Genomic DNA, 21,767 nt, shown 5'->3' with positions numbered 1-21,767 from the left:
AGCATTTTCTTCTATATGAATAGCTAATCTTTGAAGAGACTAGAGGACCAGCTCAGTCTGTGATAATCAGTAGCTGGATGAGGAGCAGAATCCTGGAAGGTCAGATTCCACGTCAGACAGCACCGCACTGTTGACATGCCTCAGGCCACCTTCAGTTACAAGAGTGGTCTGTCTACTGGTCCCTTGTATTTTCTGCCCCCTCTCTCCTCCTTTCTTACCATTAACCACATCTAGTTCCGACCTCCTCTTCCAGCCAAACACGTATATCAGTCCCTCATTACAAATCACTGAATTTTGGTATCAAAAAGGACCTTCGTAAAAACCTGGTCTGTCAGCCTGATCTCATACACGAGGAAACCAGACAAAGAAGGACTAGAAGACCTGCCACACAGCGTAGGGCACAGCAGCACAGACTGAAATTCCACTCCTGCCACCTAATAGGCAGGGGTGCTGGATAAGGAGTTACCTAATCTCCCAAAGCCTCATTTCCCAAGCTGTCAAGTGAAGGCACTGATAACAGCTGTTACACTTTATGGGGCCAGTGAATCTAACGAGGCCGTCCCTGTAAAGTGCTCCCTCAGCTTTCTGCCAGGCACCAACACATGTCAGTTACCAATAAACGCTAGTCAATACTGTACTTACTGTCCAGAGAGATACAAATCATGAGGGAGACTGAGGGCTAGGATACACATCTCTGGATTCTGAGTCTGAAACTTCCTCAACTATTCCACTTCCCCGTCTGCCAATAACCCACTAACAGATGGACGGACAGACACTGACCACCCCTGACCATACTCACCCAGATGTCACACTTGCCGGGAAAGAAGCGCTCGGGGATGCGGGCAGCATACAGGGCTGCTCCCGTGATATACAGGCTGGCCATCAGCATCAACCAGCCAATCTGCCCTATGGTGGCAGCCTTCAGGAAGCCCTCCGAGATGACATAATGCAAGGTGGGAATGACACCACTCAGGCCAAGGCCCAAGAACACTCCTGGGAATTGTAAGAACACAGTGAAAATGAGGAAGAAGAACTTTGGCACGGTACCAGTGATTGTGTAAACTGAATATTTCACAGCAGGATGCAACAACATCAGCTTTTTGGTCAAAAGGAAAAAGAAGGTTCTTCAAACTCTGTGATTCTGACATGCAAGACAGCACATCTAAGTTCTAAAAAGGAGATCTATTTACACATGCAAAGAGCCTCCTGCTGAGAAAGGCTTAGCTTAACAAGTCAGCAGTCTTCAAGGGGTTTGGAATTATGTTGCTGAGTGTTTTAGAAACAGACAGCTCTAGGGGTTTGCTCAAAGCACCCCTAAATGCTGCTTCTTTAAAGACACAGATTACAGTACAGAGCAGTTTTACATATTTCATCTTCCCTTTGAGGCACCAGACATTCCTGGGGTGAGAGTAGGGTGGAAAGGACGGAGGTGGGGATGAGGAAGGGAGAGGGCCCCAGAGCACCAGTCGACTCCACCACAGCCGACTGCCCTCAGCCGGCTGTCCGACTGCAGTGTTTTTCAAACTTCTCGATATGACCTAGGTTATGAGACAAACTGAGTCTGGATGAGCATTTTTTTTTTTTTTAATGAACTAGACTAAAATAAAAAATATCAAAAATAAAAATCAGACTGTGTCAAGTGGAGGATTAAGTGCCATTTTGTCCAAGTTTTATAATTTATATATATATATATATATATACACATAAAATAAGACATGTTTAGGGTTGTAACAGAAAATGTCACGATCAAAAAAAGTTTAAAGGTAACGCGGATCTAAAACCACTGTGAAGGGTGTGGGTCAACAAAGCACCACAGGGACGTCCCCCCAGCAGCCAGGAGCTGCTCCCACGTCTGACACACAGGTAAGAATGACCTTTGCCAAACAAACCACCATCTGGTAATAAGCTTTCTCAAAATCAAGGTGCCTATTACTTGCTTTGGATGTTACAAGCAAGCGCCCACCGATGTGCACCAATACCTGTGCACCAATGCCGAGTGCACACTCGTAGATGACACGGGCGTCCCCGAGGGCGGAACAAGGGCAGTGCTGTCTCAAGAAGAAAGGAGTCAAGAGGGCCTATTTCCTACCCCACCCCCCGAAAACATCGTGCTCCTGTCTCTTCACTGCGCTTTTCCTCCACGTGCTAAGCAGAGGCTGCTCATGGTCGTGCCCATCACTCCCAAAGCCAGAGGCTCAGGAACGTGGTCCCTCTGATGCGCACAGACCGCAGGCCGTGCAGCTCCACTCAGCCGGAGCGTTCCCATCGCTCGTGCTCCGGGCTGAACACCACAGCTGAGCACCGCTGGGGAAACCGAGTTCTCTGCGAGTTCATGATCAGCCTCTCTATTCAAAACGTTGTTTTCTTGTCCAATACCCGTTCCCCCCAAGATTGAGGCATATCACAGGAAAGGGGGGTACTCAAACCCAGCAGGACCCGGTGGGGCCCTCCCGGGCACAAAAGCCCTTCCGTGTCCCCCATTTCTTATTCGCAGGAAAAAGGTTTCAGCCTCCTAGACCTTTCCTGAGTTCCAAAGGGCAGATTCCAACAGTTACTAACGAGAGAAGTGAGGGAACGCAGAAGCAAAGGCGGAGCAGTCGAGAACCACAGGGCAGGAAAGGGGCGCGGTCCCGTTCCTCCTCAAGGGACCCAACCTGATGCATGTCTCAGAGCTCTTCTACAGGAACTGGGGCCCCGCCCGGTGGAGGATGGTGACGTCAGGCTGAGCACAAGCACAGGCACCCCAGACGGGTCGGAACCAGAAGGCCAACGATTGAGGCTCCTGGAACACCACCCCGTTACCCCCCCCAACAATCAATCAGAGGGAGGTCACACATCATGCAGACCTCCCCCAAATTTTGCCTATAAAAACTGTTCCCCCAAAACCATCGGGCAGTTCAAGTTTTCTGAGCACTAGCCGCCCCAGACTCCGTGTCTGGCGCCTTACAACATAAATGCTGCACTGTCCTCCACCACAAGCCGGGGTCGGCAGGCTGGCACGGCAAGCACACCCAGGTTTGGTTCAGTAACACTGGGAGCCAACCCTGACCACTGCTCATGTGCTCAAAGAAATCCTCAAAAGGAAAGAGGACAGAGTTACAACAGTGCTCATTAACATGACGTTAATCCTAACTTCTAACCTTCCAGGTAACTGCAGATAAACTGTGGCTTGGAGTTTGATACAAAATGGTTTAAAACAAAAAGGTTGAAAGGAAAAGTACTCCTTCTAATACTTCCTGTTCATTCTCAGGAGATACTGGGTTTGACACTGGGGGGTAGAAAACTGAAGACACAGCCCTGGCTCCAAGGGGTCAGTCGCCAGTCCAGGCCCTCACACAGGAAGAACTCACACAGGAAGGGGCTTTTGGCTTTCCACTGATCTCCAACTAAACAGGCATTATCCTAAATACAAAAAGCTTCTTTATCTCTACATCAGAAAAGGTGTGTGGTGCCTCTTTAGAACACAATCAGTTGGGAGTGAAGACTTTTTTTTTTTTACACATCATAAAATGAAAATACATAGGAAAAAAAAATTTTTTAAATAAAATGAAAATACATAACAAAACAAAAAAATGATAACAAAAAAAGAACTAATCACTATAAAAAGTACACCTTGAGCTGAGAAAGAGGAATCATGATTTTAACAAAGGTTACGGAGCCACAGCCATAAGGACAGTGCACGGGCCTAAACTCACGTACACTGTATTGCCCCAAATACGTCAACTGCGATAGCTCAGCACCCACTCCACTCTGACACCCCTACTACTTTACGAGGCCCTCGAGAACGGGAACTGTGATTTCTCCATCTCTGCATCACAAGTACCTCGCGTAACGCTTGGGCAACGGTGACCCTTTAACAAAGCCTGGCAAATAGACGCGCGCCCAGTGTGGGCCCTCTGCGAGCTCTTACCTGCTCTCACCCCCCGGTACTGCGGGGTAGCGAACATATCCCACTGGGAGACGATAATGGCTGCGATGCCCAGCCCACAGATGACAATCAAGTAGATGAAGCACGGTTGTGGGTTACAGTAGAAAGAATAATAAAGCCAAGGGACAAAGCTTCCCATAATCAGAAGAGCAATACCAGAGTAATCCAGTCTAGGACAGAAAAAAAAAAATCCATTTAATGTTAAATATTACTGCCTGCTACAGGTTCCGATCAAAGTGCCCAGCGGATGGTATCAAGGGTTCTGCCACCTCTGCTGGAAGTTCTCCCCTAGCCCATGGACTCTCCATCACTGATCAAATATGGACTTTGCAGATACTTACTTAGAGAAGACACGGGAGACCCCTTCTGAGTGGCAGTAGACCGTGTGGAACAGCCACGAAAAAGAAAGGCAGAGAATGGCCCCCAAGAAGAATAATCCAAAGACCACCTTCTCTTGCACGGGGGCCACAAAGGAGATGTTTGGACGAAACATATAAAAGATCCCCAGGCACAGGAAGAATACACAACCTAGGAAAGAGTACGGGAAGAGAGAAAGGATTATCCTTTTGAAGATATACTGAAGTGTTATATACTGATTATGTTTTCAATCCTGACATCCAAATCGAAAGTTCCATGAGAACTTTCCAAATTTTTCCAAATAACTGAACCTTATCCAAAATGTTGGTCTACTCCAAACACTGTTGGTATCATATGCTCCTCAGTTTCACAAACTCAGTATACAGAATAACTTACTACTAATCCAAAAAAGAAAACAGACAATGCCTGCTACTTCTTAAAAAACCAGAAGAGAGTGGCATGGACTTATATATACTACCAAATGTAAAATAGCTAGCTAGTGGGAAGCAGCCGCATAGCACAGGGAGATCAGCTCGGTGCTTTGTGACCACCTAGAGGGGTGGGATAGGGAGGGTGGGATGGAGACGCAAGAGGGAAGAGATATGGGGATATATGTATATGTATAGCTGATTCACTGTGTTATAAAGCAGAAACTAACACACCATTGTAAAGCAATTATACACCAATAAAGATGTTAAAAAAAAAAAAAGATTAAACTAAAAAAGTAGAAAAACCCACTTCTACCTCTAGATCCCATGTGAAATTTCATTTATAAAGTTTTTGGCATATATGTTGTAGCCCAGGTTTCAAAGGCCCATTCTGCATTTTCTTCTGCAGTGAATGCTGATACCTCCAAACTCTGCTAGGAAATACAGCTTCTCTCCACCAATAGCTGTCAAGGAACCTTATGCTTCTCTGGTCCTCACCCGTTGGCCCAACAGATTCGGGAGTTAAGGACAGTGAAATGCCCATTTGGGCCATTTCATAACCAGTTTTTAAACTGTTCTTCACAGTGAGATACCATGTTCTTATTGCCTAGGGAAAGGCCACTTAACACAAGACAGGCACAGAAATTAAGAAGTTAAACATTTACTAAGTGATTCTGTTTGATCCATTTAATAAAGCATTTACCCTCGAGTAGAAGTCAGCAACAAACTTGACTGTCTATTCTACTCTCACTGCACTAGCAGTCTGGAACTTGCAGTCATAGTGGAAATCAAATGCGGGATAAGAAATGTACATCAAATCGGGTAAGGCCAGACTATTCAGTATATTCACAAGGTTGTGCACATCACCACTATTTAATTCTAGAACATTTTCATTACCCCAAAAAGAAGTCCTATACCTGTTCAGCCATCTCCCATTCCCCACTAGACAACCCTAGGCAACCACTAATTTACTTTCTGTCTCTATGGATTTTCCCCATTCTGGGTATTTCATGTATATGGATCATACAATACTTGGCCTTTGTGTCCGGCTCCTTCCATTTCACATGTTTTCAAGGCTCACCCATGTTGTAGCACATTATCAGCAGCTCACCCCTTCTATGGCCATTATATGGATATACCACATTTTATTCACCCTCAGCTGATACATGGGTTGTTTCCACTTTCAGCATTATTATGACTAATGCTAAGAACATTTATGTACACATTTTTGTGTGAACATGTTTTCAATTCTCTTGGGTATATACCTAGAATTAAAATTGCCGGTAACTCTGTTTAACTTTCTGAGGAACTGCCAAACTATTTTCTGTGGGCTGCACCATTTTACATTCCACCAGCAATGCACGTGAGTCCTAACCTTTCCACACCCTGGCAAAGACTTGTTATTTTCCATTTTCTTGATAACAGCCATTCTAGTGATTGTGAAGTGGTATCTCACTGCACCTCCTCAAATGACTCAGGATGTTGAGCATCTTTTCGTGTGTTCCCTGGCCACTTGTATGTCTATTCCGATGCTTTCCCCATTTTTAAAACTGAGTTGTCTTTTTGTTGTTTAGTTGTAAGAGTTCTTTACTAGACCCTTACCAGATATATGATTTGCAAATATTCTCTCCCATTCTGTGGGTTATCTTTTTACTTTCTTGATAATGTCCTTTGACATACAAAAGTTTTTATTTTTATTTTTTTTAATTTTTTGGTCACGCTGCACAGCATGTGGGATCTTAGTTCCCCAAACAGGGATTGAACCTGTGTCCCCTGCATTGGAAGGCGGATTCTTAATCACTGGACCACCAGGGAAGTCCCAAGTTTTTAATTTCGATCAAGTACAATTTATTTTTTCTTTGGTTGCTTATGCTTTAGGTGTCAATTCTAAGAAACTGTCACTTAATCCAAGGTCATAAAGATTTACATCTATGTTCTCTCCTAATGGGTTCATAGTTTTAGCTCTTATGTTTGGGTCTTTGATCCATCTTAATTTTTCTATATTGTGTGAATTAGGAGTCCAGCTTCATTCTTTTGCATACTAGTTACTCAGTTTTCCCCAACACCATTTGTTGAAAAGACTGTTCTCTCCCCCACTGCATTCTTTCTTTAATGTGCAATCATGATGGAAAGAAATATCATAGATCACATTCTACTTCAAGCCAAACTGAAATTGAATTGTGAATATTCTAAGTAATGACTTTCAAAAATCAGCTTACTTCTATTAAATAACTACCGTCCTCTCCATGCTCATTAAAATATTATACCCCATTCTGTACAGTGCCTTTTCCTTTGCCTGGTTTAAGGACATGTCTGAAAATCTAGTAGACAGAAATACAACCTAGCTATAATAAAATCATCGTGTCAACGAGGACTACCACAGAGACAACCACTGAGAAACTTCATCATTAGAAATCCAGAAAACAAAAACGGCAAATCCAAAATACATCTTTTAAGTTCCGTCCTTACCCTCAAATACACTGGTGAGGGGAGAAACAGAATGATCACATTATATCACTGCTGTTACATACCTAAGAGATGTGTCCAGATGTTGCCTGTCTCAGTGTGTATTCTGAAAATGCTCTTAAAACAGGCCCGGAAAGAAGGCATAGGGGGCCGGTGTCCATGCAAGAGGAAGTCGTTATCCTTGAGCCAGTCGGGTAACACATCATGAGGGATTACTCGCCACCGACCTTCCCAGACCTAGAAGAATATTAGCAAATACGTCTGAGTTTAATGTCAACTGAGCAATACTGACAGCTATCTCTTACCACACTGGCTTATAATGAGAAAAAATACCTTATCTTTAGAAAGACAAATAACATTCAAAGGTATAATGTCCTATATTCTGAGGTTTTAAAAACTTGATTGAGGAAAAACATTTTTTTAAAGGCAGGGGATGGGGGAGTGGGGACAGGACTTTTCTTAGGAAAAGGGAAGAGCAAATGAAATGAAGTTATAGAAAATACCCAAAAAGAGTGCTTTCAAGCTCTGTTTCAGTCTGGCTAAAGGTAGGGTGAGGAGGCTGAAGTCCCACCCATACAGACGCCCCCTCCTTCATCCTCCACCACAGACTCTACCTCTGAAAAATCCCTGTCGTGTTAAATAAGACCATTTTTATACTTAATATTCCTGTTGGTGAAAAAAGAACATAGAATCACACTTGTGTACCTTCCGCTGAAGTCTCTCCCTCTCCCTCACTCTTTCTCTTCCCATCACAGCAAATGCGGCAAGTAGAGAAGAGCACAGGGGTCAGAAGATCTTGAATCTCTGCCGTTAACTAGTTGAATGAGCTTTAATTAATTACAAAATCCTCAAGCCTCAGCGTCCGCATTTATAAAACGAGGACACGAGTGCTTCGATCACTTGGTGAGGAAGCTGTGAGGATCACAGGAAATGACCCAAAGCACCTCATAAATGAGGCGGCAAACCCCAGCATCCACCCCACAGGTGATGCGCAGTCCTGCCGTCCCCACAGGCTGCCACCTGAGAGCTCAGGACCAATGCTGGGGAGCCGGCAAAGGGGCTCAGCCCTCCTGCCGTCCGGGTCCCCTCTTTCCTCGCCGTCAGGCCCCCATCAGACTCTAAAGGAAAGGGGTCAGGAGTGTGGAAGCCCCTCCTAAAAAGGGTGTGTCTTCACTCTGCTCCTAATCACGTCTCTCAGCCCAGTGAGCTCACACCACAAAATCACTTAAGCCTAAACTAACCTGCTTCTGCTGAGCCAAAAAGATGCAAGGAAGGATGTAGGAACATGTCTACCTGTGGCTTCCACTCTGACATCGACGTCCCTGTGACCAGCAGCACGGCTGAACCCCACACTGGCCAGCCACCATGCCCACCCTTTCCCTCCACAAGAGTCTGCTGTTCTCTGCTCCCCCTAATCCTTCCTTAGGGGCATTTTCAGAGAACTGATCCTCTGTGGATCTCCAAAGGGAGTGGACACAAACAACTGAAGAATAGCAGTGACACTCTTCATACTCAAACTCACTCTCCCTTCTCTCCCTACCCTCCCCGCTGGCCCTTTCACCTTCTAACTCAAAACCTGAGGCCTGGGCTAATCTGGTCATTCCCTGCTTGTTCCTAACATACAACAAAATAAAATAATTTGTTACAAGATGCTGCTACTCTGTTTTATTTTGGTAGCATTTTATTTTCTAAGATAGAAATCAATCCTCACCTCCCTCAAGGCAGTTCACAACATGGAAACAGCTCTGCTGTGATCATATGAAAAGTGCTACTGTGTCATCCATCACACAGCCAAAATAGTCAAAAAGAATGCCGAGTTTCTTACTAGTTACATATGCTTACAATGTCAGAGTGACTTTCCCCATTGTTTCTAAACAAACATTCTGGTGTCTAAAGACTGGACCAAGGAGCTGTGCTTTCATAATTATACTGTAATAGTGTCATTTTCAGACACTGCACCCGCGTGGTTCAACTTGCAGTGTAGCCAAATGCCAACCCAAACAGGTATTCTCTTTCCCCTCCTGGGGAAGAATAAGGTCACAGCTTAGTCAAACACACATTTATTTATAAGCTTGACAAGGACAATGCCTAACTCAAACATCTTAGCAACGGTCCACTAGGTTTGTATTAGACCATATAATGCACAAAACTTAATTTACAAAAGTGACCCACAGAACACCTCCTATCCCACATGGGCCTGACAATGCTCGTAAACAGCAACTACTGAAGGCTGGGAAAGAGACACCAAGATCAAACTTGGATACTCTGTAAGCCTAAACGGTTTTATTCCCTATCCCTACAAGAAAAGCTTTTCCAAAAGGGAAAGTACCTGGACCAGCAAGGTGACAGGACACTTACTTCATTTTAAACTGTCTGTTTACTTGTTTCCAATCCAAGAAAGAACCCTGTGTCACTAGGTTTATCAAGGACAGTCAGGTGCTGGGCCGCGGTGTGTGGGGCGACCCAGGAAGCCTCTCCCTCTGATCACAGACACACTGCTAGCGGATGATAAAGGGCTGGTAATAATCACTACTTTTCCTTCAGTAAATTATAGTCTGTAGCAAAAAAGTGCCCATTTATTCACCCATTAGCTCTTAAACTGGAAAGTTTTATCTGCTTTATTCTCTACTCTTGGTTCAGAAGGGAGAACAAAAAGACAGTCAAGTTAGCTACAGGACCCCACGGATCCATTAATATAAAAATCCCTAATGGCCGGACACTGAATATTGAACTTTGAGATTTAACACCAAACTTGCTTTTTGAAAAACAAAATATATCTTTTGTATCCCTTTGTGCCAATTCTCCAGAGACACTGATTACTAGAATGGGTCTATTGTTTTGCTTGGCTTTTTCTTCACCAGTTTTCAAACACCGATTCAAATTTCCGAGGCTCTACAAGTAGATCCATAAATGTTTAGACCCTCCCACCACTCCTCCCCGCCCCCTACTCCCCCCACCCCCCAATCCCTCTGTCTTGGAAGAGATGTCTATATCCAGATTATAACATTCTCTTCTCAGCTCTGGTCCAAAGTATAGGACTCTAAGTCAACTGGCCCCAATTATTTCTAGAATCATTGTGAATGTAGGAAAACCTAAATTTAGTTTTCAGGATCTACGACTACATGCATAAAAAGTCTTGGTTTCATAAAACTCATGAAAAAGCTAAGTGTCAGAAAAATTTTTCTCTAAATGATCAAGAGTCCTTCAAAAATGTTTAATAAATGAATTTACACACACACACACACACACACACACACACACACACGCACACTGAACTGTGCTGACCTGAGGTCATGCCTGCCAGGGCTCCTATGGATCAGATGGCCCGAGCGGCTATACCCGTACCAGGGTCCCTGACCATCTTCTCTAAACAAGCAACCCCAATTCCAGTTACCATTTTAGGGGGGAAAAAATCCCCACATGGATCCTAATGAATCAGAAAACACAGCTACACTGAAGATACTAGATGTGTGTGAAAACTGGGCAGCTCCTATCTGAAGAGGAGTCTGATTAGCCACACAAGCCCTAGGAGAGTAGCACATTTGCTATCACAGTAGAACAGATTCAAGGGACTTGGAGATGGCACTTCAGTATCTCCAGGCATCGAACACCCCCAATTTTTTTCATTCTGTTTGTCTAAATGGTCAACAAGACATCTACTCTGTGAACCTATTTTCAGGAAAGCCTTGTTTCCCAGCTGGATAATGTAGTGTTAGCAAACCTTTATCACGGCTGTGCAGGCAAACAAAGAACTTGTGCCATGAACAGGGTTAAAGTCTTGACCCTGCTTCTGCCCCCCACACCGCCACACGCCTCTCTCCTTAAAGGTTCCTGTTTGGGAAGGACTAAACATACAGCATGGAAACAACAAGAAAGGGCCACCTTACCTTACACACAAACTCTTCCATTCTCTCCATGGCGTGGTGGGCTTGTAAGAGGGGGGACATGCCCATAAACCCCTCGTCCTCCTGAGACGCTCCATCATCGCACCGACGTTCCTCCAAGCTCTGCAAGGCAATCACAGAAACAGTGAGGGACAGAGACCAGGAGCCAAAGGAACCAAACAATACCTTTTCCTTGAAGAATTACAATGAGATTCTCTTAAGGTCAAAACAAGGCTCAGACACGTAACAATATAGGAAGTAAGGTCTGTTTATTATAGAATTGTTATGAGTACTGAAAATGAACAAGAGGTGCCTGATTCTTCTCTGACAGACAACTGAACTATGGCAGCAGCATTCCTATTCAAGGAGTAGCCTTGAATGCTTTGTTTTTCGTTTTAAGAATTATACCCATAGACCACATAATACTATTACACATATAAAGTTGAGAGATTATTGAGGGGAAATCTCCAAGAATCCCACCTGGCACATGTAAAATAAATACAATGTGGTAAGTGCTCTAGCGGAAAAGAAAGAAAGGAGGAAAAAAACTACATTTACTAAATTCTTAAAATACACCAAGCACAAAGGAAAGGCCATCTAACTTAATCCTGACAACCACCTTACTAGATTAGTATTCTTATCTAAACACATAAAGAACATTAGGCAAAGAGGTTAAATAAATGGCCCAAGGTTAAAACTAACAAAGTGGAAAAGTAAAAAAAGACGAAACCCCTCGTCTTTGCACACAGGTGAGGAAATGATCACTGTGTCTGGGGAAATGCAGGAAGACGTGACAACCTGCAGTCTTCAGGTCCAGGTGCCTGCTGGTTTAGACGAAGTGAAGCTGTAAGAAGGGCAATGAACTAGAACTCAGGAGACGCCAGGAGTGAGCCTGGTTTAACCGCCAACGTCGATGGTCTTCTAGACAGGTCTCTCAACCTTTCTGAGCCTCAATTTTCTCATTTCCATCTAAAAGGAGAAGTTAACATCTCTCCAGTCTTCTCCATTCTCTACAATTTGGTGGTTCTGTCACTCAGTGAATAATGACACCACAGGAAACTACTTCCTAAGCTAAGTGTCTGCCAGGTGAACAGCGCTGCTCACATAACTGCCTGCCTGAGGGAGTGAACTGATCCTCTCCCTGCAATCAGAAAACCAGCCGGGGAGGCTGAGCGCACGCAGGTCATCTACCACAAAACTTGAATTTGAACATGTTTCAAAAGAAATCCTAAGATTTTACTTTCTTTTCTTCACTTTTCAAGATAACTAGAGGCTATTAAGCAGCATGTGAGACATGCTATGCACCCAATCTCAATTTTTTAAAAATTATGCTCTCCAAGAAAACTATCTTGAATCTGCTTCTCTACTATTCTCACCAATAAAACACCCTTCCCTTCTCTACTTACCTAAAACTTACCTCCCTGCCCCTCCATGCCAGCCCATCACCATCATGCTCCTGTTTAAACCTCTTAACTACTCTCGCATAGTGTTTCTCTACCTTTCCTCCAAGAAGGTTCCACGTTTCCCTCCCACACCCCTCCACCTTTCTAGGAACATTTTTTAGATTGCTTCCCCCAATCCTGTGAAATTTCAATGACACAGATATTAACACAGCTGTCTGGAGGGCTACAAACCATTGTAACATTTCAATGTGTTTCACTCCCCGCAAACAAGAAGCCATTTTCACCAGAAAATGTAGGCTCCACCTAACCCATAACATGCCTTCTCTTCTGAATTTCTTCAGCACTTCAAGTCCAGACTGCTCATTTGACAACTAATATACAGCTCTTGTTCACTGGCTTACACTGTTTTATTTCATATTTGATAGAATGTTACTTTTTCACTGTAACGCTTCCTAAACTAGATTTTAGTGTATGTTTGTCTTCTTCCATTGCTCCCAGAACAGCTCTGTGCCAATATTTTATATACTTACAAAGTTGCTAGATTAATTAATGCTTTAAAAGATTTAAGGATTGTGCCTTATTAAACAAAATAAAAGTGATAAAATTCCATTAAATCATCAATTATATGAAAACTGAAAATAGACAACAGCTTGAAATGATTAGCGGACTGATTTTTTAAAGTATAAAATGTAAATTTATATAAAACATAAAATAGGTCCAATATTTATGCATGTTTAACATGTTCATTCTTTACAAAGAGAAACAGAAACATGGATTCAATCTTGATTCTCAGACAAATAAATCATGCCAGCAGTTTCCAATAAAACTACAAATAAGCACATAGAACACAGTTAAATGTTTCCTGTACTATCAAAAGTAAAACCTGACTAAGTTGCAGACAGTCTGAGATACCAATGGGATCAAGTGCACTTGGCTTCATGGAGGACCACTGATAGGGAAAGGCAAGGCAGCCTCACTGGCAGAAGCAAAGGCACTTCACATAGGTAACCTTCACTATAGACTGAGGTAAGGAAGATGAGGAGAGGGTGCCTCTCTGGGTGGGCACCCACCACTGTCCACGTCTACAGGAAAGAGAGATGAATGCTTCAACTCCCCGTCACAGGGAGGGAGGAGAACAATGGCACTGCTATGGGGAAGGACAGCTTTGCTTCTCAGCAGTGCTTAACACATGTTTATTACAAGAAAACAGAAAACATTGAGAATGCAAGATGTATGGTCTCGGTTGAACACCAGAGGAAAAAATTGTTCATTCACTTAAACAGTTTTTAGGAAAAGTTGGCTTCCCAATGGATAAAAGTGAGTCTGAAGCCAGATAAACCTTGACTAATGATAAATTGTATAATCTTTGACAAAACTATATACAATCTCACTAAGCATCAGTTTCCTCATCTGCAAAATGATTTTAACAACACTGCACTACACTGCACATCTGTTTAAGGAACAAAGATAATGAATAAAAGAAACTATCCCAGGGCCTAGGACTCGGGCAATAAATAAGTGATGGTCTTTCTCATGATGATGGGCTATGTACTGAGAACACTGAAGTAGGTGCCACAGCCTAGTGGCGAAGGCACCCATGTAAGTAAAAAAAAAAAAAAAAAAAAACCACAGCAATGAGCTAGTCTATAGTATGGACAAGGTCTGATGCAAACAGAAAAGAGAAAAGTTAACTCTGGCACTGCTAGAAAGTTTTCCAGAAAGGTAACATCTGAAGCAAGCCCTGGAAAATGTGTTAAGAGTTCACCAGTCAGGGCTTCCCTGGTGGCGCAGTGGTTGAGAATCTGCCTGCCAATGCAGGGGACATGGGTTCGAGCCCTGGTCTGGGAGGATCCCACACGCCGCAGAGCAACTAGGCCCGTGAGCCACAATTACTGAGCTTGCGCGTCTGGAGCCTGTGCTCTGCTACAAGAGAGGCCACGATAATGAGAGGCCCGTGCACCGTGATGAAGAGTGGCCCCCACTTGCGGCAACTAGAGAAAGCCCTCGCACAGAAACGAAGACCCAACACAGCCATAAATAAATAAATAAATAAACCCAAAGTTTAAAAAAAAAAAAAAGAGTTCACCAGTCAGACATGACAGGGAAAGGTAACAGCCCGAATCCAAAAACACAGAGGGAAGAAAAAGCTCCATACAAAGAGTACAGAGTTTAGCACAGCTGTGGCAACAAAGTAAACGTGATGTGAGGTCAAAGGAGGTGAGTAAGGAAACAATCCAAATGCCTGTGGATGACGGAAGAGACCCAGCCTAGCTAACAACAGAATACTAGTCAGTCATACAAAGGAATGAAGAGTGGATACAGAAGATGTGGTGCACATATACAATGGAATATTACTCAGCCATTAAAAAGAATGAAATAATGCCATCTGCAACAACATGGATGGACCTAGAGATTGTCATACTGGGTGAAATAAGTCAGACAAAGAGAAATATCGTATGCTCACATGCAGAATCTAAAAAAAAAAAAAAAGATACAAATGAACTTATTTACAAAACAGAAACAGACTCACAGACTTAGAGAACAAACTTACGGTTACAGTGCGGGGGGGGGGATAGTTAGGGAGTTTGGGATTGACATGTACACAAGGCTATATTTAAAATAGATAACCAACAGGGACCTACTGTATAGCACAGGGAACTGTGCTCAATATTCTGTAACAACCTAACTGGGAAAAGAGTTTGAAAAAGAATAGATACATGTGTATGTATAATTGAATCACTTTGTTGTATACCTGAAACTAACACGTTGTTAATCAACGATACTACAACATAAAATAAAAAGTTTAAAAAAAAAAAAAAAAGGAATGAAGTTCTGGCGCAGGCCACCACAGGGATAAACTTTGAGAACATCATGCTCAGTGAAATGCACCCCACACAACAATTCCACTTACATGAAATACCTAGAATAACCAAATTCACAGAGACAGAAAGTAAACTAGAGGTTCCCAAACACTGGGCTGCGGGGAGGAAGGAATGAAGAGTTACTCCTTAAGTCTTTCTGGGGCGATGAAAAACTTTGGAAGTAACAGTAATGGTTGCACAACATTGTGAATACAATTAGTGTCACTGAATTGTATACTTTAAAGGGGTTAGAATGGCAAATTTTACATTATAAATTTTGCCACAATAAAAAATTTTTAAAGAAGGAAAAGACGCACAATGTAGCTTTATTCATAATAGTGAAAAACCAGAAATAACCCAATTGTCTAACAATAAGCAACTGGATAAACAAGTGTGATATATTTATATAACAGAATACTCTTTCGTAATAAATAACTGACACAAAACAATATGGGTGAGTAGCAGAAACATGCCAAGTGAAAGAAGCCAATTATTAAGACAGTGTGTATCACATGATTCCATTTATATCAAGGTCAGCAACAAGCAAAACAAATCTACTGTGGCAGAAGTCACAATAATGGCAACCACTGGGAATGGGGGTGAGGGAGGGGTTACTGACTGGAAGGGCATAAGGGAAGTTTCTGAATGATGGAAATAACCTGCATCTTGATCTGCATGGTTGTCACACGTATGTAGTGTCACTGTGCTGTATATCTAAGATTTGGGCATTTTACTGTGTTTAAATTACCCCATAATACAATGTTTGTGTAAATCATCCCTCAATAAAATGCTTAAAAAAAAAAAAAAAAGGAGGGAGAGGAATGGAGGTGAAGTTAGGTAGGAATCAGCTCCTTAAAAGCTTCTGATGCTACTGGGCTTCAGGCTTTATCCTGCAGGCAAAGCTGAGCATTTAATGGATATGAGAGCAGAGCAAGCTGAGCACTAGACTTGCATTTGGAAACTATCACTTTGGCAACAGAGAGAAGGTCCGGTTGAAGAAGGGAAACAGGAAAGGAGAGAAATAAATTAGAAAATACTTTAAAAGTCTAAAGCAGTTTGATCTCAGCTAGGGGGAATTTTACCCCCACCCCCTCCCAGGGGACATCTGGCAATAACTGGATTCACTTTTACATGTCACAAGTGGTGGGAATGCTACTGGCATCCAGTAGGTAGGGGCCAGAATACTGTTAAACATCCTACAATGGCAAAATGTCACCAGGGAGTGAGAAACTCTGATCTAAAGAAATAATGAGAGGGTCTATACACCTCAAATTATGTATGTCACAGTTCAATACTGTGTTCACATCAGAAAAAAAAAAAAAACAACTTATCAGATCCTTCACTGTGAAAGATGCTAATAAGTGAGCTACTTACTAATAAGTGGTTACTAGTGCCGGGGCTAAACGGTAAGCATTCATTCAAAAAACTCAAGAAGTATTCACTGAGCAGCTACCACTTTAGAGATGAGAAACCTGAGGTTAAATGATGTGTTCAAGGTAACACACCTAGAGTCAGAAATTCAACTCAGGTCCACAGAGTTCCTGCTCTGTTCATTCCCCTCACGCAGTTTTCTAGTTATGAAACGGCCTGTTTCTGTGGGTAACAGACATTGGGCCAAAAGGCCACGACACATACAGACAGCCCTCGTTCCGCGTGGTAGCTCAGCATGTAAAAACTGTGCAAGCCAAAATCACACACGGCAATCTTAATGACCAGTGGGGACTATTCCATGACCTTAACAAAATGCTGTCAAAACATTAAAATCTCTGTCAGTTTTACATGTACAAAGAAACAGACTAGTAAAAACCAGTATTTATTTAGCATGCTATATTTTAGAACAGAAACACTGAGAATTAAGTGTTTATTGGTTAAAAAAAGTTACCAAGAGTGATGTGAGCAGTGTGTGCCTTCTTGTTTAACTTGTAACACACAGTGAGCATATTCTCTATGCCTTGGCAAACTGTCGTACTTTCTAAGTTTGGATCAGGGTTTCAACGTTTTATTCTTTGCACTTTCAAAGTCATGAAACATCCTTAGGCATTCCTTTCATCTGACCTTTCTGTCTGCCACTGGCCATCCACATCCTCTGTCACACGATACTCCTTTATGGCGACAAGCCTGCCCTCACTAAGATCCTCTGGCTGCAGATCTAGAATCTCTTAAGTGGCGGCAGGCAGTGCCAACATTCCCACAGTCAGCTATTGCTTCTCTAACTCCTATTTATGTTTGACTTGATCTTCACGCTCGCCATTATCACCTTCATTTCTTTGCTTCACTTTTATCTTTGTCATCCAATTCCCTCTTTTGATTATCCATTTTTATAAAGGGTCACATGGGTTTATCACTGGGAAGCAACACACTTTGCTGTTTCATGGATTAAGTGAGTAACAGATGTACACTGACCAGTCACTGACAGACTTTCAAAGAAGTCATCAATACAATGGACATCTACTATTTGCACCATCATCTGTGGACTGGAGAGACAGCAGAGAGTTGGTACTTTAAGAATTACTTCACAGTAAATATACCACAGTAACTAAAATTTGAACCATACTGTGGAGGGACTGGTATTATTTAACAAACGCATGGTAGCTGAAACTCATGCATGCCGGAAACTTGCAAAGCATTAGGACTGCCTGTATGCATTTCTCTTCTCATCTTTTACAACTGCCCTTCTATCCAAAATGGTGCTTCTAAAAAGCTAACCTCAATTCAAAGAATGCGATCCTATATGTAAGGCAAGAATTTCACTGTAGATTACATTACTAAGATATGTAGCTTCATCCAGGTTTTTTTTTGGGGGGGGGGGAGTCAGTTTTTTATTAATAAATACCACCAACGGTAATATTTCCACCTCCCATGGTCCAGTGTATGTGTTATGAAGCAGAATGTGGTCAGTGGTCAAATACACACCCCAGTAAAGATAAATACTTCCACCCATCCCAACATGTCAGCAAGATTTCTGAATTTTTATAAAAGAACATTTCCTTCAGAAGAGCAAAGTATTAATAAGTCTGCTGATCTACCAAACATTATCCCCACTTCTCACCCTCCTATTACAGAATACTCACCAACATGTCCTCAAAAAACAAATGTCTAAAACACTAGACCATAAATAGTTACTTGTTGTGTTCAAGCATTGTGGAGTTGCTAATTAGGGATCTACACAGAGTGGGTGGTGGTAAATATAGTTCCCCTGGTTAAACAGAGGATAACATGTAGGAATTAAGTGGTAGAGTCAAGCAGTGGCTAGAACACAGGACAAAAAAGTTTTCTCTGGGGCACACAGGCAAGTTTATAGCTCTGCCACATAATGAAGGTTTGGAAAGTCTGTGCTGAGCACTATATATATAAAAGTCTCTGTCTTCCAATATTAATTCTAAAGAACTACCTTGTCATGAGTGGAAATTACTTTTAATTTCCCTTCTAGTAGCCACTAAACCACAGCACCCAAAGATCTGTTTCAATACTAAACTGCATCTATACTAAGATGATCACATACAAGGGTTAAACATTTGCTCTGCTCTGCTCCTGTTGTCATATCTCTGTTATCAAAACAAATTTTGAAGAGAAACAGGACATTGTAAATGATAAACAATTAAAACCAAAGCTGCCTAAAATAAAGGCATAAACCTTAATTCTCTAAGGTTTTCTATGAATAAATCACTATATTTAAACTTAAAGAGAGGTCAATGCTCTGAAGTGAGTACAAAGACACTTCCAAATCTTTTTCTCCTGCTATCTTCAGTGAAGTCCATCTGTGAGAAGAGTTAAAGTGGGTTATATCTCAAAACACAACAATATCCAACTCTGATGATCCATACAAACTGCAACCTAAAATGTTAATTCTCTGGAGTGTATTTTACCTTTGGAAAGAGAGAACCAGAGTGATAAAGATGAAAGTCCTTAAAGATAAGTCTAATATGAAAATAATTCATCAGTCTATTGGGCATTTATCTGCTTTAGCCCAACTCAGTTCAACATAGTAATTCAGTTTAATAAATATTTATTAAGAGGATTTTTAAAAAGATGAGTAAAATATAGTCTCTGTCTTCCATGGGCATACAATCTAATAAAGGGCTGAATTAGCTACATAAATGACTAAGAAATAAGGTACAGCCAGTTTAAAGGCAGGGAGTGTGGAGCTCGGGAAAGGCTGCATGAGGAATAGAATTTTGGAAAGACGAAATAAAAGAACTGTCAAGAGGGAAAAGCAAAAGTACCATTTTGAAGAAAAGAGACTAGTTCAGTTCAGCTGAAACTTAGGGTGCATTTAGTGGAGTGGCAAGACATAAATTATATATTTAAGTACTAGTTGAAGTCAGTAGACAAAGTGCCACAGAGATCTACAATCATAACACCATCCACAATTAGAAGATAAAGGTCAAGGAAATGTAAGATACCCAGGGCCAGGACAGCAAATTTTGATTAAAATGTATATGCCCCTACAGAGGTCAATGAGAACTGAGGCTCCTGCATTCACATAATTATGAGGACTAAGATCTAAGGCCCCTATACAACATGACTTCATTTGTTCAGGAAATCCTTGCCCAGGAAGGTTAAGAATACAAACCAGTAGGTAACTTTGCTGTTAGCTTTAGGAACTTCTCAGAAATTCACTTAACATTAGACTGCTCAACCAGATCCTTAGTATAATAAATTGCTGAACTGGGCAAACCTACTCATTTATCAAGCAAGAACTTGCTCACTAGACTTGCTCCAACTGTCCTAATCTATCACAAACTCTGCGCAAGGTTAATGTGATCTTTGTATTGAAAGACCTGCTTTAAACCACTAGAAGTCAGACCCCACACCCTACACACAGCCACCCATGGCCTCTCCTTTCTAAAGCAAGACCCTTTAGAGTGATGCTCACTCTCACTGCAGTAAATAAGAGACTTCGCTTAGTCTCATCAACAGGTTATTTTTCGTTTGTTTGCTTTTTTTATTAACCATTTTTTAAACTGAAGTACAGTTAATTTACAACGTTGTGTTAGTTTCAGGTGTACAGCAAAGTGATTCAGTTATATAAATCAACAGGTTATTTTGATGGTCTTTTTGGAAAGTTGACAGGTTGAATCCAGCCTTAAATTTAGAAATCTGCAATGTGTAGTAAGGGCATTAGCAAGCTGATATAGCTAACATACAAACACAGGGATTAGTAGAAATTAAGGTGTCTTCAAAAAATGATAGCTGAAAGAGTAAGCACTGATGACTGCATCTCTGGTGTCGTCCAACAGAGGAGGTACAACAGCCAGTCTATCTGAACACTCACTTTGGCCAGCCTAGAAACATACAGACTCACCCTGTAAAGACTAGTTATCTCTATCAAAGATTGATGGAAAAGACCTTTAAAATCATCCAAGTTTTTTTTAAAATTCTCACAAAGCAACTGCCTCTAATCTTAACTGAATTTCCTAAGTAGACCTCCTCAAGAAAAAATGAAGTGACTGGCAGACGGGAGTCTAATTACAAGTTAGCTTTCTTATGATAAACTAATATACAGTGGCATTCTTATAAGTTTGGTTAAAGCAAATCAGTTCAAGAAAATAATTCCTAGGTTGAATGAATGAAAAGTTGGCTCCAGTCCCCATTTATGAAGAAGAATTTGGAGCAGAGGAAAAGTAGGACAACCATAAAGGCTGCTCTCTTTATTCAACTTAATACCTTAAAAACTCAGAGATACGAAATAAAGCCATAAAACTAAAGATCAAGGGTAACCTGGTTTGAAATGCCTCTTTTGTGTTTTTATCTATAGACGGTTACAAAACACAAACTATGAAGTTCAGCAAATACAGTTAAAAGAGCTGATGCTTTAGAGCCAGAGGCCTAGAAGTAATGGTCTATCTACTTCAACCAATACACAACACTACACATTTCAGAAAGAACTTTGGAGGGTGGAAGAACACTGGACTGGGAGGCTAAAGATCTGGATTTTAGGCCCCGATCGTCTAGGCTCACTTGCTAACAAACCGACTCCCTTGTACCCTTCACTCTAGCTATACCAGACATTTTGCAGGTTCACACATCAATATACACCAATGTATACTCAAAACACGTTAGCTATTATCATTATTACTATTCCCTAAAAGCATCATGCTATTTCTTACTTCTGAGTCTTCACATCTGCTATTCCCTTTGCCTGGAATGCCTTTTAGTCCTTCAATAACCAAGTCAAGCCTCATCCAATTCTGCTTATTACATTTCCACTTCCTTTTAGATAACCCCAGTCATAGAAAAAACAATCCTAAAATTCATATGGAATGACAAAGGACTCTGAATAGTCCAAACAGTCCTGAGAAAGAACAGCAAAGCTGGAGGCATCACACTTCCTGACTTCGAGACATATTACAAAGCTACAGTAATCAAAGCAGTATGGTACTGGCATAAAGACAGCCATATAGACCAATGCAACAGAACAGAGGGCACAGAAATAAACC

At 41.8% G+C, this 21,767-nt stretch overlaps 1 protein-coding gene across 1 annotated transcript in view; it reads right to left on the bottom strand.

The window, feature by feature from the left end:
- Nucleotides 1–21,767, bottom strand: part of ADIPOR2 (adiponectin receptor 2) — a 51,807-nt gene that overhangs the window by 4,291 nt on the left and 25,749 nt on the right. The window contains exons 3-7 of the mRNA XM_061206064.1: nt 11,067–11,186; nt 7,245–7,416; nt 4,270–4,456; nt 3,911–4,098; nt 800–993 (exon numbers count right to left, since the gene is read on the bottom strand). Of these exons, the coding sequence (XP_061062047.1) occupies nt 800–993; nt 3,911–4,098; nt 4,270–4,456; nt 7,245–7,416; nt 11,067–11,186 (861 nt within the window). The remainder of the gene's footprint in view (nt 1–799; nt 994–3,910; nt 4,099–4,269; nt 4,457–7,244; nt 7,417–11,066; nt 11,187–21,767) is intronic.

This window comes from Eubalaena glacialis, chromosome 11, assembly GCF_028564815.1.
Source record: "Eubalaena glacialis isolate mEubGla1 chromosome 11, mEubGla1.1.hap2.+ XY, whole genome shotgun sequence".
In the NCBI taxonomy this organism is placed as follows: domain Eukaryota; kingdom Metazoa; phylum Chordata; class Mammalia; order Artiodactyla; family Balaenidae; genus Eubalaena; species Eubalaena glacialis.
The sequence above is the reverse complement of the archived record's forward strand: the minus strand, read 5'-3'. Positions and strand labels throughout refer to the sequence as shown.